Source organism: Thunnus albacares, chromosome 13 (assembly GCF_914725855.1).
Source record: "Thunnus albacares chromosome 13, fThuAlb1.1, whole genome shotgun sequence".
Classification (NCBI taxonomy): domain Eukaryota; kingdom Metazoa; phylum Chordata; class Actinopteri; order Scombriformes; family Scombridae; genus Thunnus; species Thunnus albacares.
In genome coordinates, this window is record NC_058118.1 from 31,974,622 (window position 1) to 32,000,895 (window position 26,274).

The following is a 26,274-nucleotide window of genomic DNA, read 5'->3' on the forward strand; positions in this document are numbered from 1 at the left end:
GTTTATTGTATCTCATCTTTTTCTGATTTATAATATTATTGGATTTGTTTAATATTGATTTCACATTTTTCCTCCATTAAAGCTCCAAAGGCAAACTGCTGTCTTCAACCTTTACTGGAAGTGTGTTGTGTAACTAAACACTTAGTGAGGACAGAAGAACAGTTAAAAGAAAGAGAACAGCAGCTTCTCTCACACACTTGGCTTCCTGGAAATCACAAACCACCTCTGACGTGACTGATCAGATCATAAATAGTCCAAAAGTTCCAGTTGATAAAACTTTATAACATTAAAGGTGAGTCAACAGGTTGTATGATACAGGTGTGTCTGCGTGTCCTTACATGACTGTTAAACCTGCTCATTATATCAGGTTAATGATTAACAGATATTCACATTAACTGGTGTAAACTACTAGTCTGATTCTTGATTAAATGTTAACTCAACAATACAACAAGATTTCCACTGAGAAATGATGGAAAAATGCAGGATGAATGCAGTAATATTTAGTAAAGGCTCAGCACAGGAAGGTGCAGACACTCATTTGATCTGATTGATCCTAATTAGCACGACCAGCAGTAGCAGCCAACAAAACAATTATAATATAATTATAATTAATTACAATTAATGAATAATATTAATAAAATAATTATTGTAGGGAAGGATGAATATACATGTAACTACATTAATATTTGACTCAGATTATTCACAATGTGATGGACGCACACAACAGTCCAAACCAAAGACAGTAACACACAATTTTGACCTTAATTGTCTTAAATCCTTGAAAATAAAAACCTTCTTGAACATGTTCATGAGCTGCAGAGATGGAACATACCACTCTGAGAGGGGGGGGCAGAACAGTCCAAGTGCTGCTGGCCTGTTTAACAACTGTACTGGATTGTCTTATATTGTCCAGGTGTTTGTAATAAGTTTCTCTCCTCTATATATGAAAATGAGGTCGACTAAATATCAGAAACATCTTTCAAAGTAATTAAGTCCAAAACAACAACCACAGAACCAATGAACCTCAACAAAACTTAACACTTATTGCATCACTGTTGTATTTCATTGTATTATTCAGGTGTTTCTATTTTTCTGGTCACTTAGTGTGTCAACAGGCTGAATTTTGACTAATGAAGCTTTTCCAGAGTTTCCTCTGATGTTTCTGTTGTCTAAACAGCATCTTGTTAGCAAAGCTAATTAGAGTCAAAGAGGATTAACGAGGTTTCAAACCTTCCACCAGTATTCAACAAAGCAACATAATAAATCACTACTAGCACCATCTCTACTGGTGTCACATCATTTTAACCCCCGCTGACACAAACATGATGAAACCTGTTGCTTACGTTACCTTTAGATGCTGAAAATCATTTTCATCAAGCTGATGAGTGAAGGTGAAATTAATCAGCAGCTTCAACCAGGAAACCAAACGTAGGAAGAACAAACATGTAACTCACAGCAGGAAGATTTCAAATGTCAGTTGCTTCACAAACAGTCTCAACTCTGAATTCATCTTTAACCAGAAGTGACTGTAAAGAAATATGATCCCAGCACAGCGCTGACCTTTGGAATAAAGAACCTGGAACAGCTAAAGTCAAACATCGACAGACTGTATAAATCCTCATCAGATGGTGGAAATTTTCCTCATTGGAAAGAGGCACAGAGACATAAAGAAAGCATTAAACATTGTCACTAGTTGAAGCAGTTGTAGACGCTGTACAATCCATCACACCATCAGTAACAATTATACAAATGTTCAAACACAAACAAAAATACAATCATCTTGTATTTTTGTAGAGAAAGCTTGTTGTTCAGCCGGCCCTTTCCCTAAAGATTGTGAACCTAAACTAGACAGCTTTATACCTCTCCAGAAGCAAAGCTAAAAACAGTCTGGTCCCTAAATGGACACTTCCACAAACTGTTACACCTTCTGACAAACAAGTTTAGTGTCACAGGCTGCGACAAACATGGGAGACCAGACGAGTTTTACCAGTTAGGCCGAGTACAGAACTGCTTGAACGTTTGTGGACGCTTTAGAATTTTCTGTATTTCTGCATAAATATGACCTAAAACATGATCAGATATTTACACAAGTCCTAAAACTAGATAAAGTGAACCCAATTAAACAAATAGGACAAAAAAAACAACATTTTTTTCATCTTTTTCATTTATTTATTGAGGAAAATTATCCAATCTAACATATGTGTGGGAGGCAAAAGTATGTGAACCCTTGCTTTCAGTAACTGGTGTGACCCCCTTTTACAGTCATAACTTCAACCAAACGTTTCCAGTAACTGTTTATCAGCTCTGCACATCAGCTTGGAGGAATTTTAGCTCGTTCCTCCTCACAGAACAGTCTCAACTCAGGGATGTTGGTGGGCTTCTCACCATGAACTGCCTGCTTCAGGTCCTGGTGCCATGGGCTTAATCAGGACTACGTGCACACACTTAATCACGTGCACGTATTTGGACTCAGTTGACCATCAGGGTGTAAAACAGTATGCAGTTTACACATGTGGTGGGAGCGGGAGGTCTCAGATTTAAGGATACAGCCTGACTACACCACAGTAGTAGACAAACACTAATCCAATAAAGGGCACACAGGTTCATTCACTAATGAAAGTCAAAGATGTGTTGTTCCCGATATCAAAACTACAACGTTTATTTGAATGTTCACAAGTTAAAAGGCAATAACAAGGGTTTACACACACACACAGTCACTCAGCCAAATATGTACATCAGTGTTCTTCACTATTTTTTTCATGGCAGGACACTTAGATGAAGTAAATCTGCCAACTAATTTGTCATATCACGACATACAATATGTAACGCAGCCAATACAATCTGAATTATAGGCTTACCTTAAAGCTAGGGTATCTAATGTATTTTAGAAGCATTTTTGTTATAGTTGTTGAAATTCTCTGTACATCCCGACAGCCATCAATAAATCAAATGAAAATCCAGTATGTGTGACGGTTGCAGGCCTGTAATAATCCCGTCCAATCATTTCATTCAGCCTGAATGAAAAGTCATTTTATAGCAGGTTTCAATCTTGTTCTTTGACTTGTGTTAGTGGGATGTCTCTACATTCCAATAACAGATTGTGCCTTTAAAATATTTACCAGAACAGTAATTCATCTAGATACAGCTGTAATTTCCTCACCAGTTTTCCTGCTTTGAATGTGTTGGTGTCTATCAGATGACGCCTGCGTGGCCTCTGTGTTTCTCTTTCATCCTTAAACTTTTTCTTTCAATCTTTTTGAAAGTTCTTTACTTTCTGCTTGTTTTCCTTTCAACATTATTACATCCTGCAACTCTTCCTCACTTCTGTCTCCTCTCTCCTGATTCCTTCACTCACTCTGAAAATATAAAAAGCCTTCCTTTCAAAATCTGAGTGAGCATGAAGCAGAACTTTAACTTGTATGATGTTAATTACAGACATTGTGGACAAAACACACAGCGGGGATGCATCATCAGCCCATCTATCTAAACTATCAAGCTAACGTTACATTAACATTAACGTTACTGTAAAGTAACAGTCAGGCTAAAGCAGCAACAGATAGATAAACTGGACGCTTAAATCACTGATGTCAATTTAAAAGAACTTTAGCTCCACTTTTTGCTGAAGAGTTTTTCTAGCTTCTTACTTTGTGCTGCTTTTTCTGACATTATTATTTGATGCTGCGCGTCAGTTAATGTCATATATGATCCTCTGAACTCTGATTCATTCGTCTGCCTGCTGGCTTCAGCACGGAGGGTTTGTTTGATTAAAAGACCCGCGCAGCAGGAGCGGGCGGTGGATTGTTGGTCACCCCTCGTTAACAGTAACAGCTGTCTCCGTGTCTCATACAAGGATACAAAGTTCAAACGGAAAACAAAACGAGCGCTCCCAGAAGATACAACAGAAGCTGCGGTAGAAAGCCGCTCTGAGCCTTTAACAGCTTTCTGTGTAAACGCTGTTTCAGAGTTTAGGAGGTGGTTAAACGGCGTTTATGTGCGTTTAGTCTCCGTTACAGCCCTGTGTATAACTGTACAAAAATAATCCGCGTAGTTTAAGCATCACTCTTTAGCAAAAAGACTGTGACTGTTCATCTCTGTTGCTGTGGCGATGTTTTGGTGTGAGAATAGTTTGGGCAGCGTGAAGCGTGAGAGTTGGCAACCCTGAACTAGGAGCAGGATCTCTTCACCAACATGTATGCCCAAAATGACAACGACATGACATCACATCCAGTTGATAACAAACACTGACCCCTTAGTTTAAAAACATGTGTCACACATCTACAATAGATTTATATTCACTTTTCTTTCTCAATAGATTTAGTCTTTATTGTCTTTTTGTTTTCACAGCCTGGAGGAGACAAAGTTTGATTTTTTCTGAAATGTTGTCATATACAGTTTATACTGTATTTATACTTTATATATATTATATTATATATATTATATATAAATCACTTTAAACTACAGAGACCTGAAATCTGAAAAACAGTCAAAACTTCTTAGTAGAGTAAAAAGAAATATAAAGTTTTATACTTTTCAATTAAAACTTCATTTGGTTTACTCTTCTAATTATTCCATATTTCACAAACATTTAATCATTTATAACAAATGAAATAAAGCATCTGAAGTTATTTGATCTTGAATTATCTTTATGTAAATATTATTATCTTTATTTATATTTATTTAAAAATGAATTGAAGGTTAAAAGAAAAAGTATACAGATTGATATTTTGACATTTTTGAACTAACTGTGTGTTTTATTGATGTAATCGCTTCATTTTTTACTCCTGATAACATTTTGTTGTTGTTTGGAGGCTCCGAACACTCAGACAGTTTGTTATCGACGCCACAGAGAAGAACTTTTACTTATTGTCTCTAAATTAAACCTCAAATCCAAACCTGAACCTGGACTTTTTAAAACTGTGTTTCTGTTTTAATGTCTTCAGAAAACACGTTTCAGCCGTCAGCATCATTTCACTGGTTTCATTTACATTTTACAGCTGATTTTAAAATTGTATTACTTACCTTTAAAGCAGGACTTGGACTGAGGATGTGCTGATATCACACTATGACTATCACAGGTCAAAATATCATGAATAACAGTATTATCATGATAATCATTCAAGTTCCTGAAATCCTGCTATTAGTGCTAAAACACAGATAAATGACACAAAGATCAGCTTGTGTTTTATTGACTGAATATTATTCTGTGTGTTGCAGCTTTGAAAACAGTTGATTAAATACAGTTTAAACAGTAAAGAAAAGCAGCTTGTTGACTGGAAATCACTTTAAATGCAGCTCAGAGTTTCTTATAGAAACACATTCATAGTCTGAAATTCATGAATTTTTCCTGATGAAATGGATGGATTTGAAGGTCGGAGCTTATTTAACTAATTCAAATACTGGAGTGTTGAACTTTGTATGAAGTGTTAACAGTTCAATTCATTTATAAAAGGCACATCAGTAACAAACAGCAGCAGAGAACATTCAGACCTGTAAGCTGCTGCTCTTCAGTGTGTTGGCAGCTCAGGTTAATATAGAAAGTCCTGAGCAGAGATGTTGGATCTGGACTGATCTGACCTGCTTCTCTGGTTATTCTGCCTGTGAGCAGCAGAAAGCTGCTTCGTCGTGTCTGAACAGAATCAAACTGCTGATGAAGACAGAACAGCTGCTCTGTGTTCACAGTGTCTCTGAAAACAACAATAATCACAGTCAGAAACAATGTTTCACCACAGTTTATTGTAAAAAGGTTTCCCGCCACATCTCTAACTGGGACTGACTGACTCCAGAATATATAACAGACCTCTAACAGCCTGTGAGCCTGAACGTGGTCTCAGACCATCAAACCAGTTTCTGCTCGCTGATCCCAGTTCAGTTCTGTGACCAGAGAAGATCAGACTGTCGACATCTGTTGATTATTATTATTATTCTTGTTATTTGAGTTGTGATGTTTAAATCACCAGACTGTGATTCAGGTTTCTGCTGCTAGATGGAGACAAACAGACAGAAGCTGCTTTAAGTTGCAGCTTCATTTAATTCTCGTTATATTTACACCAGTAATGACTCGACACTCTTAACATGTCAAGTGAACGAACACTGAAATCAAACTGAATAATCTCATTAAATTCCTCACAACCCAAAAACCATTCAGACACTTCATACAGAAAAACTGCTGAATTATCAGACTGATACTTAACTGTTTGTATTTTCAACATGTTTCACTTTTACAAGATGACGAGCAGCTGATCTCAGGTAAACCTTCCAGAGCTGCTAATGTTAGCCTCAACTCTGATATATCACATCTCATCAGGACCGACTCCCACACAGCCCATGTTCCAGTCCTGAAGGCTTTTTCTAACGTGACCTGTGACCTCACAACCCTCCAGACTCTAAATGTACAATGACTGGAGATCACTTTATTAGGAACACCTGTGCAGTCTGATGCGATCCAACACAACAGCTCTGCCATCAATTCTACATTTACAAAGCTTCTACATTCTCAGTTGTTGTTGACGTTGTCAGAAAGGTGATAATTGTATTTTATATTTATTATTGAGGTGGTAGTGGGGCTGCTGTACTGGACTGTGTTATATTGAAAAGTGTTCCTAATATTTTGCCCTCCTGATGCTTGTTAATGGGCTGGAATAAAACCACACAATGGAAAACATGATGGAAATATGACATTTGTCTCCTCTCTCAGTAGAGTCCCACTAGATACTAGTTTTCTTTCTCTGCCCACAGAATCTGTTCTGAACATCAGCAGACTGTTAAACTGCTGCAGCTGTAAAACTTTCTGACTGAAGTTTCATTTACAATCAAAGCTAAAAGCTCAACTTGTTCAACAGACAGGAAAACTTCTGCACACGCTCAGTTTGGGGAAACCTTCCTGAAAATGGCCTCGAGTACAGAAAGAAGAAGCAGCAAACACCTGCTGCCTGGTTTGAAATATGAAAATAAATAATAAATGAAGTTATTTTATCTTGATTTATCTTATTTATTTAAAAACCAACTGAAGGTTAAAAGAAAAAGTCTTTGTTACAACAATAAAGTGCAGAGAAAACAGTTTTCTTTGTTTTGGATGATTTCTCATCTAATTTAAAGTCATTTATAAATGCTGTAACCTTCAACACTCTCACCTGTATATAGAAACATTTGTTGGAGCAAAGTTATGTTTGTGATATGATTTATTTATTTATGGATTACAGACACAAAACAGAAATCCAAGTGATAACATGTTACAGTGAAAACACGTATTTCCAACATGGTCCCAAGATGTTAAAAGACAAAGAAACATAAAGAAACACATTCAACATAAAAACTAATCAATACAATCCTGAAATACAAAAACACACCAGCACAGTTTAAGAAATGAAGAATAATAATAGTTAACAGTTCTTTTTTTATTAGAACTAGTGCAGAGCCCGTTCAAAACGTGTCTGTTCACAACGGACAGATTGATTATTATTTCTCAACAACCACATATATATGTATCAACTGACAAACGTATCAATTAAAACCATAAAGATTTAACAAATGAACTGGTTTAAATCCAGTAAGAAACTTCACCAGTGAGACTAAACTGAGGTTGAACCGTAGAAGCAGTTTTGTTGGTGTCTGCTGGAAGGATTTGTGGCAGCACTTTACCTTCCAGCTGGGTAATAACAAGGTAATAGTGGGTAATATTTGATAATAACCAGCTAGTAATAATGCTAATTAACATGTAAAAGCTTGGTATTAACAATGGCTATAACTAGCTAATATTAGATAATAAGAATCAGAATCTCATAATCAGCATCATTCCAATATGATATGAACGCAGCATAAAAGCAGCCACACTCCAGCTGCTGAGCCTCAGCCTTCACCATTAGAGGTGTTCATTTAACCAGCCAATAGGAGGCCTGTTGTTCTGACCATCATTTGTCATGTGATCTCTAAATAAGTGAAGGAATCAGGTAACACAGTTACTATGAAACTACTAGAAGAACTACAACTAAACATTGTGAAGATCCCATTCCCATTATCCCATTACAGTTCAAGCCTTTCTAATACACTAACAACAGAAAACAACAACAACTGGACTCAGTTTATCATTTGATTCATTTTACAAACAAACTGTCAATCATGTGGAAACCATGTTTACATTTACAAGCAGTGAGAGATCATGTTGGTACTAAATACCATCAGCTGTGTGTGATCCTGTACAGACTGAACTATCTGGTCAGCAGTGAGAAAGTTTCTCTAACAGGAGGAGACTCTTCCTCCTACAGACCACACAGAGACACTGAGGAACCAAACCTGTAGACCCCAAACCCAGCATACAGAGGCTGAGTGAATGTGGTGTTGAAGGTGTGGAGGTGGATCAGTGTGTCAGAGGAGACTCTGTAGAAGGACAGAGTGCCAGCAGGACAGTCCACATACACTGCTACTCTGTTAGAGACGGAGGAGGAGGAGGAGGAGGAGGAGGAAGAGGAGGAGGAGATGGATGTTTCTCTCTTATTGTGCCAGACAGAGTAACGACCATCATCAGAGCAGAACAGACACCAGGACTGATTATTCCATCCAAACAAACAGTCATCACTGTTTCCTTTCCTGCTGATTCCTCTGTAACTCACTGATATAAAAACTCTTCCTCTCCACTTGGCCTCCCAGTAACAGCGACCAGTCAGATCATTTCTACACAGCAGCTGATAACAGTCATCAAATCTGTCTGGATGATCAGGATATGACTGATACTCCACACGTGTCACCTTCCTGTTGTTGTGAGACAGTTCGAGGTTTCTGTTTACTGTGTTTGGATCCAGTGTGAGTCGACAGAAATCTGATGGAGAGAACGAGACACAATACAGCTGCAGTTATTGATCTATCATCTGTTTGATGATGACATCATCTTCATCCTCAGTAGGATGTGAATGAGCTTTGTTTTGATGAATGAAATGAAAAACACACTTACACTTCCTCAGACCTGGTGTCAACCATCGGACTCCAGCAGGCTGCAGCCTGAAAGGAGGAGGGGGGTCAGAGCAGCACGTTCTCTTTCAGCATGCAAACATGGACATGACATCACTCTAGAAAAAGCAGCTCTGATCCTCATCACACTGAGCTGCTTTGCTGTTGCTAGGCAACACAACCGTCCATCACATCACGTCGCACGACGACTATCGACAGCAGCTACATTCAGCCAATCAGAAACAGGCGTCTCAAAGTCAAATCATGTCAACAATGAGACTTTTTCTTGTCAGAATCAGCAGTTTGTATTGTGAACAGATGACAGGACTGTTTAAACTGATTCACACTAACATGAAAATGATAAACCGCCTGTTTCTGTTTGTCTTTCCTCAACAATCTTTGGACGACTGACAAGTTATTTCCTCTCACACAGGTGGAACATTCCTGCATGATGGTTACAGCTGACAATCAGCTGCAGTCTCAAGAGTTTGAGCTGATTTACTGTCCACCTGTCTGTCCTCACCTGAGAGCGTCCACCTGTCTGTCCTCACCTGAGAGCGTCCACCTGTCTGTCCTCACCTGAGAGAGTCCACCTGTCTGTCTGTAACTGAGAGTGTCCACCTGTCTGTCTGTACCTGAGAGTGTCCACCTGTCTGTCCTCACCTGAGAGTGTCCACCTGTCTGTCCTCACCTGAGAGAGTCCACCTGTCTGTCCTCACCTGAGTGTCCACCTGTCTGTCCTCACCTGAGAGTGTCCACCTGTCTGTCCTCACCTGAGAGAGTCCACCTGTCTGTCCTCACCTGAGTGTCCACCTGTCTGTCCTCACCTGAGTGTCCACCTGTCTGTCCTCACCTGAGAGTGTTCACCTGTCTGTCCTCACCTGAGAGTGTCCACCTGTCTGTCCTCACCTGAGTGTCCACCTGTCTGTCCTCACCTGAGAGTGTCCACCTGTCTGTCCTCACCTGAGAGTGTTCACCTGTCTGTCCTCACCTGAGAGTGTCCACCTGTCTGTCCTCACCTGAGTGTCCACCTGTCTGTCCTCACCTGAGTGTTCACCTGTCTGTCCTCACCTGAGAGTGTCCACCTGTCTGTCCTCACCTGAGTGTCCACCTGTCTGTCCTCACCTGAGAGTGTCCACCTGTCTGTCTCAGTCTCACAGTAATCAGTGAAATATTCACTAAATTTAATCTCTTCGTGTTCATTGACACCATTTTTCCTTTTTTTTGGTGACAGTCAGCAGGATTTTCAAACTAATGTATTTCAGGTGGAAGCAGGTTTCGTTCCTGCAGCAGGTTTTTTTCTGTCAGTTGGGACTCGGGAGCTCAGAGGCTGGATTGTTTTTTCTCATTTGTTCTTCATTTTTAAACTATAACCGCTACATCACTCAACATTTAATCAAGAGATTTGATCCTTGTTTTCATGTTTTTATTCTAATATTAGCAGTCTGGTGGGACCGGAGAGGACGCGCTGCGTATGAGTATTTTCCTCACTGTTGATTTTAATATCTTTAACATTTCTCAACATAGAACATGAAGGCGTCCTTGATAACTCAACAATATGAAAGGTTGTGACCAAGTTTTCTTGTCAGTTTTGGACGATAGCGGAAGCGGCTACATTAGCCTACCCATGATCCTCAGCCACCGTTACTATGGTGAAGACGCTAAAGCTGTGACATAAACTATATTCAGTATAACATTATACAGCAGGGCCGGACTGGGAAAATCATTCAGGCTGGGAAATATAGCTCCAGTCAGACCAGTTTATCAGCGGGGGGTCTGGGGGTCCCCACTAGGAAAACTTTACTTACAAAGACTTGATTTCCTGCATTCTGCTGAATTTTAGTGCATGTGAATAACAAACTAATGAGCCAACAGCTGCTTAGTACAATGTAGTGTTATGAAGCTGAAATAAAACCAAAGGTACATATCATTAAGGAGGGAGACGACACTACTACTACTGTGGCACCAACGCTGCTCTCTACACCTTCAAAAAGAAACAAGCAAGAGCACAACACCCTCCTCAGTTTACTGATATACACTAACAGTTACCCATCAAAGGTTCAAATAGTCCTTTAACCAACACAAACATTAAATAACACACATCTTTAAGTTCCAACAAATGACAGCAGCCTGAATAGTGACAGAAGACGTTGTGTTGTCTCAATCATTTTAAATTATCAGCTCAAAGTATAAACTCACTCACTGAAACTTTCACCAAAACACATGAATTTTATAATAATATTGAACACATTAACTAGACTACATATGCTAATTAGCTTTAGCATTGACGAGACGATGATGACGCATCAGTAACATTAGCTACGTTAGCTAGCTAGCACGTTTATTTGCCTTTCTTTCTCTCTCTCTGCTCCACCCTTCCTCTTTATCCACCGTCCATCTAGCTGCTAAATCATTTAGCCTCTAAATGCACTTAATGCCAAAAGAAACGTGTAACTGCCAACTACTCTCTCTGTTTCTCTGTTTCTCTGAGGCTAGCTGGCTGTGCTAGCTGGCTGTGCTAGCTGGCTGTGCTAGCTGGCTGTGCTAGCTGGCTGTGCTAGCTGGCTGTGCTAGCTGGCTGTGCTAGCTGGCTGTGCTAGCTGGCTGTGCTAGCTGGCTGTGCTTCCTAACATGCTGCGGCTAACGCTCCGCTAGCCTCTCAGCTAACGTTAGCCTCGGCTCTCCATGTGGATCCAACCGGAGCACCGAGCCCCGGTTTGTTATTCAGGTTAAAGCGGGAAGAAGCAGCGGGTCTGTCGGGCAGCTGAGTGAAGTGCAGCCTGCGGAGGAAACACCGGGACCGTCAGGGTGAAACAGTCCGCGGAGGAGCTGCTATGTTCGGCTGCACAGATAGGAAACCCCTCGGCTGACAGGAGGTATCACTCTGTTTGGAAAAAAAAAAATCTTCTTCTTTTTGGTTTATAACGGCGGTTGTCAACCAGCGTATTAGGTGCATTACCGCCACGGGGTGTGGACCAGAGATTAAATCCTACACATTAATCCTGTCTGTCCAATAAACTCAAAGAAAACTACTGCTGCACCCACTTGGCAGGTTCATTAAAGTTTGAACACTGAGCTCCTGAAGTCCAGTCTTCCTGAGTTCTTCCTTCATATATTGTCTTTATTGATCATATTTAGTACAATCTATGCTTGCATGCATAATAGTCTCCTCAGCCAGCTGGAAAAAATATGTGCATATATCTTATATATGACGTACTTGATATATTCTCAATACCAAATACACCAAGTTGGGACTTGTGTACTTGCTAGTTCAGACGTGGCAAGTTGGACTCAGTAGTACAAACTAGTGAGGACGAGAGGACGCAGTAGATCATTCTGCAGCTGGAACAGCAGCAGCTCAGCTTCAACACACCTACCTGACTGTACTGTGACAAAATAATCTCAACTCAAAGCTCCACTAACACTTTTTATCTCACAAAACAAAAACCTCACTGACAGAGAGATGCAGTAAATGATGTTATTCAGTCTGTAATGTAGCTATAATAAAAATCTAAACTGTTATGTAGCTTAATAAAATAAATGAAATGAATCTGTTCATTTGAATCCATGTATATGTGTGTAAATGTGGTGATATGTGTACATGTGGAGCTCCAGAGGCAGCGCTGCTGTTCTGTCCAGTAAAAACATGAAGCTTCACTTTACATTCAGACAAACTAATGTTGCAGCTACAATTGTTAGATTTCATGTGTGAGACCAACATTTATCTTCCAGAAGGAATTATATCATATATCTAAATGCTGCGGAGACATTAGAGCCAGCGGTGAATCAGCAAAGAGCTGCAGATCAGTTCATGGATCATGTTCTCCCCGGGATGACCACATGTTGACCGGCCGATCATCTCAGGAGTCGGGCTGCTAGCAGCTGAGATGAGCGGCTGGTCCAAACATCTCCCAACACATCCCAGCAGGTTTACAGACTGGAGTTACTGGGATAAACTGGCCACATGTTGGAATCTACGTGTTACTTTCTCTCCTGAAAACATTAAAAATTAATAAAGTCACATATTAATAATCCTACAATTCAAGTTACAACAGCTTTTAGCCTGACTCAAAGTCTCCGCCATCGCTGCCGGTTGGTGTGAAATGCATTCTGGGATACTTGGCTGCTTTTCATTACGCTAACGTCTCTATAATAGAAATAATGTAATGTATCTAATGCAAATGATCAATAAATAATATAAACGCATTCTGTGAGTAGAAATGGTTCCTGTGCCTCTGAGCAGGACACAGTATAAATGCAGAATGCAGGTTGTTATTTATGTTTGTTAAACAGGTAACAGCTGCAGAGAGGAAACAGCTGCTGCAGTGATAACTGTGAACATTTATTAGTATTAATCAGAAGTTTCTACAGCTGTTAAAACTGACTGACAGCTGATCAGCTGTGATCAGCTGCCGCCGTCATCAGAAACGGACGTCGCTTCATGTGACACTTCAGAGGAAAGGACGTCTCATGTCTCTAAAAACAAATGTTCTCGTTTCCTCTCTCCTCGCTTTGTTTCCTTGGTTGCATCTCAAGTCTCTTAAATTGCATCCACGTTTCCCTCACTTGCTTCTTTTCCTTGCATCTTAGTCCGTGTTTACACCTGGTATTAACATCCGTCTCAGGTGATCCGATCACAAGTGGACAGCTCCAAGTACGTCTGTTTACACCTGGTATTAACATCCGTCTCAGGTGATCTGATCACAAGTGGACAGCTCCAAGTACGTCTGTTTACACCTGGTATTAACATCCGTCTTGAGTGACCACTTGTTATTTCTGATCTATCATTAGCAACAATGACAAACAAGCTAACTCTCCTGGTTGTTTCATTTAAATGATGTTGTTAACTTTCTATTGTTGTTGGGAGGAGTTCACTTCAGAGCAGCAGCACGTCACCGTAGTCCCGCTGAGGGAAATTTGGTTGTTGAAAGGGCCTAAATGAGATGTAATGTTTTACTGATGTGTTTAAAAATATAGTTTGTAATTTGCAAGTTATAATTTATTTTCTAATATGCTACTCTATCAATTTATCTATATCTTACTGCTCTTCTTCTCTTATCAGTTCGTCACACTCATGTACGTTACAGTTGTAGAGAACTGAAGATGAAATCTGGAAACTATCATTGGACCAAAGTGATGTCAATATTGTATTCTGGTTGTTGATTGGTTAGGGAGGACGTCCTCCCTTGGAGCGTCATTTTACGTGTCTTGGCCAATCATAGATTAGCATAAAAAAATAAAGTACTTTAAATTGATGTTAGAGATCCGCCCTGAGGAGGACAGCAGGAGCCCGTCCTCCTCTACCCCCCACTCCCCCCCCCCACTGCTCCCCACTGTTATGGATATTCCATAACTGACCAGGACAACAGAATGTCAAGCTGTACTCTTCTGTTCTCTCAAACAGAAGATAACACATGTTGTTTAATAAACCAGGAGCCTCACAGGCGAACCAAGGCCAGAATGCAGGTCATCATCAGACGCAACAAGACAAACCAAAGATACAGATTTAGGTCATAGGTTTATGATTCGGAACTGACGAACTAGTTTCTATGATTGGCTTAAAGGCTGGTTTTGGACTGTGAGGGTCAGACGAGTTTGGGGACACCGTACAAACAGGAGGTGTCCCTTGAGTCGCTCTCCCTTGCAAGGTTCTTCATTAAAGTTTTCCCAGAATCATCATACGAAGTTTGGTTTGGTCTTCTCTTCTTCAAACTGACAACTGCCAGTGCATCAGCTCCGAAAATCCACAACAATTTGGCGTCACGAACAGGATTTCAACACAACAAAGACGTGGTAAGTGCATAATTTTATTTTATTATTGTGCCTTACCATGTCTGCGTTTGACGAAATCACAAAGAAACTGTGCATCACTTTCACTTTAAAGGTGGTCACAAAGTGAACAAAAAAAAAAAAGCAAAAAGCTGATGGTTAAAGAATCTAAACACATGAAAATGTGTTGAAACTGTGCAGTGATAAGCAGGTGCAAAGCATGTGGTTGTGAAGAGGTAAAAAAAGGCAGAGTTGAGTGAGTCTTAACTCCTGCAGTGCCACAAAAGTGGCTGGGATTTCTGGGCTAGCTTCGGGCTACGTCCGGCACAGGGGGACCCACCTGAGGTTTAAACTATAGAAAAGACGTTTTCGGGGTAGGGTTTGGCCTATTTCGTTTAAGCCAAGATCGGGGATCATCCACTCTGTGTCCTGTGAGAAATGTTTTCAGACTTGGGATTCTAAGTCCTAGAGTCGGGCGCCGGTAAAAAATTTTTTCAAACAATAAACAGTGTACACAAGACGAAGAGTTGCTTCGTCGGTTTGGCTTCAGATCACTGCTATTGCACCAGGAAGAGAGGTGTAAAAAAAAGAACTTCGGTGATGCTGGGAAAGTTTTGATGTGTCTGTTTTGTGTTTGATGTGTTTGTTTGTGTGATGTTTTTAATGTAAATGTGTTAAAATGGGCAACAACACGTCTAAAGCAGTGAGTAGAACACAATCTACTACAAAATTAATTCATTCACCAAAACACAAGAGAAAGAACAAATCTGTTTCAGTAGGAAACAAACGCACCAATTCAGAAGTAAAAGGTCAATCTGCCATTGATAAGCTTCCCGAAGCAAACCCCCACACACTCACAGATGCACAATATAGAGCGATGTTTTCTCCACAATCTCCGGCGGGAGTTGTTGGTAGATTGAAAGGATGGACTTTTGTGTTTCCATTTTCTTCCCTTATGAATCAGTGGACAGATGGCGAATGGCCATACGAAGGAGCGTTTGATAGAGATAAGCTTCAGATTGCTGAGTACAATGTTAACCCAGATTTTGGAAATCCATCTTGGGATAGTGCGTATATGAAAGATTGTGTAAATGTGTGGTTAACTGTTGCTCGTCAGAGGTGTGGAGTGAGTCTGGATGAAAAAAGAGTTGATCGTTTTTCTGATGAGTTCAGAGCAGCAGTGGAGAACTGTGTTAAATGTGTGACAGCATGTCACTTGCCTATGTTGGAAGCAGAGTTGCAAACCAGAGCTACAGAAATGATGAAAATTAAACAGAGGCATGGTGAGAATGTGAAGGCCATTTCCAAAGCTATCATATACGGTTGGGCAAAACGGCAAACTGATGCTCCCTCTCCACAAACTTTGTTGACCATTGTATCCAAAGCTGGAGTGCCTTTGCAAGAGTCACACACAAACAAAACAATGATTTCAATTTTTCCACAACTTTCACCTTCAAACCCCTTTTCAGCTGCTAACATGACTGATCAAACCATTTCACAACAAGCAAAGACTGACGATGAATTTCTCTTACTAGCCGCAGCTGTTGAGGGACAAAGACTACAGACTGAAGTAGAAAATAGAGAAGAGCAGATAGCAGCTAGAGAAAGGGAAAGAGACAGTCAGGCTGCTAGAGAAAGGGAAAGAGTTAAACAGGAAAAGAAAGATAGAGCCGACGAAGAAAAAGCTAGGAAAGCTGCAGAAAAAGAAAAGAAAGGTAATTTGTCATTCAAACAGGTAAAAAGCCAGAAAAGAAAGGAAAAGAAAAGACATTTAGCTGCCGTTGCTGAAGAAACAGAGATAGACACTCAGGACAGCTCAGGAGAAAGTGAGGTAGAACTTGAGTTACAAGGAGCCAGAGGTAAGGGGGAGGAGTCTGACACAGACCATAGTGACGACACAGAACCTGCAGTCAGGCCAAAGATGACACAGAGACGACCCCACACTGCAAGTAGCAAAACTCAGAGACGAGGTACAACTAGAATGACACATTCACATCTGGAAAGACATACAAGATCGAAAACTAACATTTTAGAGCCCCCTCTAAACATTACATCCACCTCAATAAATGCTCCAAAAATCATGGTTGGCAACACAGCTGTCTGCAAACCATGGACTCCTGCTGAGATAGTTGGAATGACACAAAATGCCCCCAATCCGACCACAAACCCAGATGAATACTGGGGATGGTTAAGATATGTATGCTCTGTGTATAACTGTCTGATACCTGATGTTGAACAATTACTTGCTGGCTCATACAGAACGGAGTGGGATTTGTGCAAAGGTGAATTTCTTTTCCCTGCTCGGACAGAGGATGGCCAGTGGCCTCCTCATAGAACCATGATTGACTGGTTAAATGAAGAAGCAAAAACAGCAATAAGAAAATGTGCACGACAGCGCACTGACTTTAATAAAGTAATTCACTGTGTCCAAGATGCATATGAAACTGTACCTGAGTTTGTTAACAGATTTACACGTACTTGGGATAGCAATGCAGGAATAGGACGAGAAGGAAATGAATATTTTGTTGTTACAACCTTTGTGCAAAATCTAAAACCAAATGTTGCAGCTGCATACAAATTGTCTGTCACCGATTGGCAAACCAAAGACTGGAAAGCAACGGTAAACAAAATGATGGCGCTAGATAGGTGTGAAATTTTTGCTGAAGACAAATCTGCCTCCTTCCCAAAACAAATGTTACAGCATGCACGACAGGGGGGTGGACAACAGCATTTCAAAAACAATAACAAGCGAAAACCGGGAAAGTGTCACAAATGTGGGAAAGCGGGACATTGGGCTAATGAGTGTAGAAGTGGTCGTCGTCAGAACAAGCAAAATTACCCATTCCAGGATCACCAAACAAGGAATTTCCAACAAACAGCCCCCTTGCTTTACCACAACAACAACAACAACCACTACCACCTCCTCCACATGTTGATAATGTGAATCATGGACAATATTACAATCAAGCATAGGGAGGCCATAGAGGGGCAGGATCAGAAAAAACATTTCCCATTCAAGCAGCTGTAATTCGACTTTCAAAAGATCCTTCAGAAGATCCAATAATGCCTGTTGAAGTAAATGGTAGTAGAGTTGACATTATGGTAGATAGTGGGGCCACAATTTCCACTGTTAAAGCTGATGAGCATGTATGTACACCAACACCTAATTTTGTCACCACCGTGGGTGTTTCCGGCGTTCCTGTTGTTGAGCCACTATCACAGAGAGCTAAAATAACTGTTTAAGGTTCAGATGTGCAACATTCTTTCCTGATTTCTGAGAAAAGTCCAATTAATCTCATGGGACGAGATTTACTTTGCAAGCTACATGCCACCATTCAATGCACACCTGATGGATTGTTTTTAAGCCTACCTGATGTGAAGGCTGCTCATGCATTTCAGTTTTTGAAAACTATTGCTGATTGTTTGTATTGTTGGTCATTGACTGATTTTAACATGGCTTCCAGTTTCACAGTATCTAGCATTCAAAAAATTGCTCAAATTTCACCAGCATGTGCAACACAGATGTCTGCCATGAGGCCTGTACTACAGTGTCACTGTACAGCAGCATTTAACCCCCCAGAGGTGTACAAACAATTAGCTGATGTGTTTTTGAATACACAAGAGGGGTTGGAGTGTGAACAATGTTTGTTTGTTGGTCCACAGGGATGTGCAATTCCAATTCGGTTATCTGACGCACAGCGCAAATTCGTTAATGATAAAGATTCATTTCCATACATCACTGTAGCTGTCTCTCCTGGCTGTGACCCACAACAGCTTGAAAGCATGGTGGCACAGTGCCAGGCATTGAGAGGAGCTGCGCAGACTCCTCAAACTCAAACAATAACACACTTGGGCCTTGAGCTGTACATGTTATCTTTAACTGAGCACATCCAGCTACCTCAGAGTAGGTTTGTTTTGCAACAACCACCCCTCCCCACACAGTATGGGCCTCCATCAGAGCTTTCAGAGGTTCCATCTATTTTATGGGCTAAACATAAAAACCATGTGGGTTTTGTGAATTCGGCTCCACCTCACGAAGTCACACTCAAACCTGGTGCTAAACTACCAATGGTCAGGCAATACAATTTGCCACACAAGTCAATTGCTGGTATTGAAGGTGTAATTCAGTCTTTACTGGATCAAGGTGTGTTGGTTCAAACAACAAGCCCATGTAACACACCCATTTTACCCATTCCAAAAGCAAACCGCCCAGATGAATGGCGTTTTGTACAAGATTTGCAAGCTATTAATAGCATTGTAGTGCCAACAGCTCCAATTGTGCCAGACACAAATTCGATTTTAGCTTCACTACCATCCAACTCAACACACTACACAGTCATTGATTTGAGTTCAGCTTTTTTCTCAATCCCGTTGCATCCAGATAGCCAGTATCTGTTTGCATTCACATTCAAAGGAAAACAGTACACCTGGCAGCGTTTGCCTCAGGGTTTTGTCGAGAGTCCTACAGTTTACGCAGCAGCAGTGAAACGGGACTTGGATGACCTCCACTTTCCAGGGGGCTCCACTCTCCTACAGTATGCAGATGACCTCCTGATAGCTTCACCATCACAGGAAGCTTGTCGAACGGACTCCATCTTGCTCCTACAGAGACTAGCTGAGTGTGGTCATAGAGCATCACTTGCCAAACTGCAATTTTGTCGGTCTGAGGTGACATACTTGGGTCATGTTTTGAAAAATGGACAGCGCCTGTTGTCACCGGAGAGGTTGAAACTGCTGGTTAACATGCCTCCTCCCACAACCAAGAAACAAATGCTCTCGTTCTTGGGGATGGCGAATTATTGCAGACATTGGATCTTTGAGTATGCTGCTATGGACTCTGTTTTGCGAAACGCCACACTGCAATCAGCTCCTCCCAAGGTGCAGTGGACTGAGGACATGAACAAAGCTTTTCAGGACCTGAAACATGCTCTCACCTTGGCTCCGGCATTGGGGCTGCCGGACTATCATCAGCCGTTCCATCTGCATGTACATGAACGAGATGGCTTTGCTGCAGGCATTCTCGTGCAAAAACATGGGTCTCATTACCGTCCAGTTGCGTACTACTCCTCTCGACTAACCCCTGTGGTTCTTGGCATGCCAGGTTGCTTAAGAGCGGTGGCCGCCGTTGCCATCATGATTGAGAAATCTTCTCCAATTGTACTGGCTCATGACTGTGTTGTGCACGTTCCACATGCAGTACTTCACATCTTGAACACATCTGCTACCCAACACATGACAGCTGCACGTCGTTCAGGCTATGAAGCAATCATTCTTCATAGTCCACACATCACTTTAAAACGCTCACCTCCATTGAATCCAGCTACTCTCCTTCCATTGATTGACACAGATGATGAGCATGATTGCATCACAACTATTGACCTGTGTACATCCCCAAGGCCAGACTTGTTGCAGACACCAATACCCAATTCTGATTTGATTTTTTACACTGATGGTTCAGCTAGCAGACCATCTGATAGCACACATCTAGCTGGCTATGCAGTAGTTAACGATTGGGGGGTAGTAGAGGCAAAAGCACTGCCTCCAGGTACCTCTGCTCAAGCAGCAGAACTGTATGCTCTAACTAGAGCGTGTATTCTTGCTTCTGGTAAGGTGGCTACTATTTACACTGACTCAAGATATGCATTTGGCGCTGCTCATGATTTTGGCCAGTTATGGAAGATGAGAGGTTTTGTGTCATCTTCTGGAAAACCACTACAGCATCACACTTTGGTTAATGACCTGTTAGATGCTATTTTGCGCCCATCTCAGCTTGCAATCATCAAATGTGCTGCTCACACGAATGGAACTGATCCTGTTTCACGAGGAAATGCAATGGCTGACACTGCAGCCAAACAAGCGGCACTTTCCTCTCCCTCTTTGGTACTTCAATGTGCCTCCACACAACCTACCAATCCAATTCCAGTTCCTTCCGCTAATGATGTCGTGACAATGCAAAATCACGCTGATGACAGGGAGCGAAGTCTTTGGTTGCGTAAAGGTTGTAAAGTTGACGCGGAGTCTGGCTTGTGGCTCCACCCTGATGGTCGACCGGTTTGCCCTCGAGCTCTCCTTCATGTACTGGCACGTGTGACGCATGGTCCAGCGCATGTTGGAAGAGGGGTGATGAATGATGTTATTCGCTCACAGTGGTTTGCTCCAGGCATTACTCAAGTTTCACAAACACTTGTGGATAGTTGTATGATATGTCAACAGACCAGAAAAAAGAATAGCACAGTGAAACATGACCACTTAGAACCCCCATCAGGTCCTTTTGTAAATATGCAAATAGATTTTGTACATATGCCAAGCTCACAAGGCTTCAAATACTTGCTAGTCATAACCGACAGGTTCTCGAAGTGGGTAGAAGCTTTTGCAACGAAAAAAGAAGATGCAAGAACAGTTGTAAAGTGTCTGCTAAAAGAGGTAATCCCTAGGTACGGAGTGCCGCAGGGAATAGATAGCGACAGAGGTCCAGCTTTTGTGTCAAAAATCACTCAGGGACTGTCAGAAATCTTAGGATTTAAGTGGCAGTTACATGTTCCTTATCATCCACAGAGTTCAGATCAAGTTGAGAGAATGAATGCAACTATCAAAGACAGATTGACCAAAACAGTCCTAGCCACAGGCCTGAAATGGCCTGATGCACTGCCGATTGTGCTGTACTCCATTCGGAGTGCACCAAGTGCAACTACAGGACTGAGTCCTCACGAGGTGCTGATGGGAAGACCAATGTCCACAGGGACAAGTCCCCCACTGACACCACACAAAGCTACTCTGCTTTGGACGGATGAGTTCATGACTGAGTATGTGAAAAGACTAACAGAGATTTTGAGAAAGTATCATTTACAGGTGGCTGACAGACTCCCCAAACCATCGGAAGAACCAATTCATTCCTTTCGAGAAGGTGACCTGGTATTAATCAAATCTCTGGAAAAAGTGTCTTTGTCTCCTAGGTGGAAAGGTCCATACCAGGTGCTGCTGACTACTAGGACGGCCCTGAAGGTCGAAGGCAGAGCAGAATGGATCCACGCCACAAGGTTCGGGCAGGGGACAGGTCAAGTCGGTCCAAATGAGAGAGAGACAGGAGTCTCTCTGATTCCAGGCGAAGGAGAGCGGAAAGGCTTTCCTTCTCATGACACAGTCGGTGCCATGAACCCAGTGCCCCATGGACAGGGGCGCCCTTTGCAGAATGATCCAGAAAATGCAGACCAAGAGCCAGATCTTGGACATACGGACAAATCAATGAGCCCATTGGGACTCTACAACACTGTAAGTCCTGACAAAACAGTGAGATACATTGACAATGCTGCAATGAGAGAGTCTGAAGAAAAAGAGTCAGAAAAGACTGATGGACATATTTTACCAGCTCTCTCCCGAGTTAAACAAATTGTGAATTCTATTGTTTTTAAATGTCCTATTGACAGATGTAAAATGAATGATTGTAATATTGCATATCCAGTTACTTTTTCTCGAGGTAGATGGCGGTGGTCTACATATGATAAAACACTGTTTGAGACGAAGCAGAGTTCATCCACGTCGACGAAGGTAACGTTTTCACTTGTTAGACCACTAAGCAGACCTCTGGAATTGTGGTGTTTCACCAGACAGCAACTGAGAGGTTCTCCTGATTGTAGATCTTGGAGTGCAAATTTCCAGGAGAAGGGGGGAGAACTGGTAAGCTGTAAGTTCATGGAGAATGATGATTACCCCTGGAGTGGTTACTTTGCATCCACTAACACAATTGCTCCAACTAAATCTGAACCAAGGGTGCAAAACAAATTACTGCGTAGCGCTCAGCGTGATTATTAATCTTATGCATTTTTAGTTTGAGAAAAGTTGTAGAAATAGAGTAGTGTTAATGATTAATCTCTTAAATATCTAGTCATCTTATATGTTTTTCATTAATGTGATTGAATGTTTAATTATTTTTGAAATGTGTGTTTGAAAATTGATGAAAATGAAGAGGATCACTCCAGGAGGATGGATTCCACATCACCATGCATCGTATGTGCTAGTAACCTCTCCATGGTGATGGCCCTCTACTGTACGCAAAGTGCATGGGTTGAAGACTTCACTTTGTGATTGATTTGTTTTATTGTTATGATGTAATCAAATGTTTGTATGACTCCCCTTTAAGTTGCTAGGATTTCATCTAGTAAGAGGCAGGAAGTGTCTTGTCTTAGGTTGTTTGCGCATGTGACTGGTGACCTCTGTCAATGACCTCCTTTAACGCTTTGGTGTTCTAGGAGATCTTCTTTGAGGATTTGCCTCACTACTGCCCCTGGTGGTTGGAAGACAGAACTCATGGGTCACATGACAGTTGTTTTAAAGGGGTACATAAGAGGGGTTTTTTATCTAATTTACTGATTGTTTGCTTTTATTGTTATTGCATTATGTGTTTAAATGATTATGTGTTTTGATGATTTTACTTTTGATTTTGTTCAATGCAATTGTTGATTCTTGTATTACTTTTGTGTGAGAATTGTTATCTGTTGTGCGGATGTTGTTTCTACTCTGTTTGTGCCCTTACAGTCCACCAGTCCAGTCATAAATTGGTAATTTGTATTGATCTTTTGATCAATAAGAGGGGATTGTTATGGATATTCCATAACTGACCAGGACAACAGAATGTCAAGCTGTACTCTTCTGTTCTCTCAAACAGAAGATAACACATGTTGTTTAATAAACCAGGAGCCTCACAGGCGAACCAAGGCCAGAATGCAGGTCATCATCAGACGCAACAAGACAAACCAAAGATACAGATTTAGGTCATAGGTTTATGATTCGGAACTGACGAACTAGTTTCTATGATTGGCTTAAAGGCTGGTTTTGGACTGTGAGGGTCAGACGAGTTTGGGGACACCGTACGAACAGGAGGTGTCCCTTGAGTCGCTCTCCCTTGCAAGGTTCTTCATTAAAGTTTTCCCAGAATCATCATACGAAGTTTGGTTTGGTCTTCTCTTCTTCAAACTGACAACTGCCAGTGCATCAGCTCCGAAAATCCACAACACCCACCACCACCTCACACACACTGGTCTTTCTCCTCCTGCCCTGCAGGTGTCACTGTTGAAGAATTTTTCCAACGTATAAATAATAATGAAATTTGGTAATGGTTTATTTCAACCAAGTATTCTTTTTATATTTTGATCTCCCTGTTGCCTCTCAAAAAATAGAAGATGGGCAACCTCCTCTGCCTCTATGGACCAGCTTCCTCTGATAACATATATATATATATATATATAATATATATATTATCAGAGGAGGATATCAGCATACCAAGACATTTTGGACAATTCCATGCTCCCAACTTTGTGGAACAGTTTGGGGATGGCCCCTTCGTGTTCCAACATGACTGAGTTTGGTGTGGATGAACTTGACTGGCCTGCACAGAGTCCTGACCTCAACCTGATAAAACACCTTTGGGATGAATTAGAGCGGAGACTGAGAGCCAGGCCTTCTCGTCCAACATCAGTGTGTGACCTCACAAATGCGCTTCTGGAAGAATGATCAAAAATTCCCATAAACACACTGCTAAACCTTGTGGAAAGCCTTCCCAGAAGAGTTGAAGCTGTTAGAGCTGCAAAGGGTGGACCGACGTCGTATTAAACCCTATGGATTGAGAATGGGATGTCACTTAAGTTCATATGCGAGTCCAGGCAGGTGAGCCAATACTTTTGGAGACATAGTGTACATATATATATATATATATCTGTGTGTGTGTGTGTGTATGTGTGTGTGTCTATGTGTATGAATTTTTTGATCAAGAATATATATATATTAATCATCACAAAATTCACACCTTCCTATAGATAGCCCATTGGCTCACAAATAATAATAATAATAATAATAATAATAATAATAATAATAACTTAAAAAGTAGGCCTACAAATAAATTCAATATGCAAAGGTGGAGGAGTTACTCTGGGCCACTGGGAAGTAATCTCATTCTTTTCTTAAAAAAGCTTTTTTTTTTTTTTTATCAACAAAGAGCTGTGATAACAATCGTCACACAAAAACGGTAAAAGTAGAAAAAGTAGAAAAAGTAATCTCATTTATTTTCCTAGATGAACTGTTTCATGACGTCCTGTTTAAACATTTCCAACAGTTAATGGGCTGAAACTCTCCCGGCTGATCAGTTCATCGGTACAAACAAATAACAACTGCGTTGAAATAAAAACTCTAGAGGACTGTGTAGCTACATGACAAAGCTTTAGTCAACAACGAGTCCCAAACTGCATTGCCTCAAGAAATCAGCCAATCACAAAGCTTCAAATTCAAATATATTCTTTACATTTCAATGTACAGTACAGTATGCTGTTCCTGATTGTAACCACCAATCTTCAGTACTGTATAATGTTATACTGAATATAATTTATGTCACGGCTTTAGCTGACGTCTTCACCATAGTAACGGTCGTTGAGGATCATGGGTAGGCTAACGTAGCTGCTTCCACTATCGTCCAAAACTGACAAGAAAACTTGATTTCTCACAATCAAAGCTGAAATAATTATAAAAGGTCATAACCTTTCATATTGTTGAGTTATCAAGGACACCTTCTTGTTTAGTGTTGAGAAATGTTAAAGATATTAAAATCGACAGTGAGGAAAATACCTCAGTCCCACCAGACTGGTAATATTAGAGTAAAAAAATAAAAACAAGGATAAAATCTTGTGATTAAATGTTGAGTGATGTAGCAGTTATAGTTTAAAAATGAATAGCATACGAGAACAAACAATACAGCCTCTGAGCTCCTGAGTCCCAACTGACAGAAAAAAACCTGCTGCAGGAACAAAACCTGCTTCCAATTGAAATACATTAGTTTGAAAGTTGTGCTGACTGTCACGAAATAAATGGAAAAATCGTGTCAATGTACATGAATAGATAGATTAAATTACATGACTATTTCACGAATTGCCATGAGACTGAGTTGGTCCATACCTGAGAGAGTCCACCTGTCTATCCATACCTGAGAGTGTCCAGTCTCCAGTGTGGATCCTCCAGTCCAGCAGACAGCAGCTTCTCTCCCGAGGCTCCTGGATGATTGTAGCTCATATCAAGCTCTCTCAGATGGGAGGGGTTGGAGCTCAGAGCTGAGACCAGAGAAGCACAGCCTTCCTCTGTGATCAGACATCCTGACAGCCTGCAGACACACAAAACAACATACATGTCACATGATCTAAGATCACTGCAGGACTGGAAGGTAGTGTGTTTATTACTTTCATCACCAATATGTTTCTGTAATCATTAGAGTTAAACTTAATACTTCCATTCACTACTTCTAAATTCAAATGGCCAACCACAGTAAGGTTTGTATTGTGAGGCAGTTCCAGCTTTCTGTAACCTTAGTCAACATGATGTTAGCGTCTGCTAACTCTTCACTGCTAAAAATAGGTCTAAATAAAGAATAGTAAAAGAAGAAGCAGCCAGTGAGCTGATAAGATGAAGAGCTGGAGGTGACAGATCTGACTACAGTTTGTAAAAACTTCAAACCTCCAACATGTCACAGAGGTAAATGACTCCATCTCAGATGCTCACAGTTGAATAAAGAACAGGAATCCTAACTAA

General features: G+C 40.9%; 2 protein-coding genes across 4 annotated transcripts in view; one reads left to right on the forward strand and one right to left on the reverse strand.

The window, feature by feature from the left end:
* Positions 1-8,182: 8,182 nt before the first annotated feature.
* LOC122995113 (NLR family CARD domain-containing protein 3-like) overlaps positions 8,183-26,274 on the reverse strand; it is a 381,835-nt gene continuing 363,743 nt past the window's right edge. The window contains exons 8-9 of the mRNA XM_044370132.1: positions 8,945-8,991; positions 8,183-8,812 (exon numbers count right to left, since the gene is read on the reverse strand). Of these exons, the coding sequence (XP_044226067.1) occupies positions 8,256-8,812; positions 8,945-8,991 (604 nt within the window). The 3' untranslated portion in view covers positions 8,183-8,255. The remainder of the gene's footprint in view (positions 8,813-8,944; positions 8,992-26,274) is intronic.
* On the forward strand, positions 16,424-23,364 carry LOC122995111 (protein NYNRIN-like). Of its 3 annotated transcripts, none has more exons than XM_044370127.1 (4): positions 16,424-16,679; positions 18,017-21,978; positions 22,169-22,254; positions 22,673-23,364. In XM_044370127.1, exons 1-4 carry the CDS (start codon positions 16,631-16,633, stop codon positions 22,722-22,724), a joined length of 4,149 nt encoding a protein of 1,382 aa, XP_044226062.1. In that variant the 5' UTR covers positions 16,424-16,630; the 3' UTR covers positions 22,725-23,364. The 3 variants fall into 3 exon arrangements, with proteins under 3 accessions (XP_044226062.1, XP_044226065.1, XP_044226063.1); XM_044370130.1 differs by having other exon boundaries at positions 22,188-22,254; positions 22,673-22,758; XM_044370128.1 differs by lacking the exon at positions 22,169-22,254.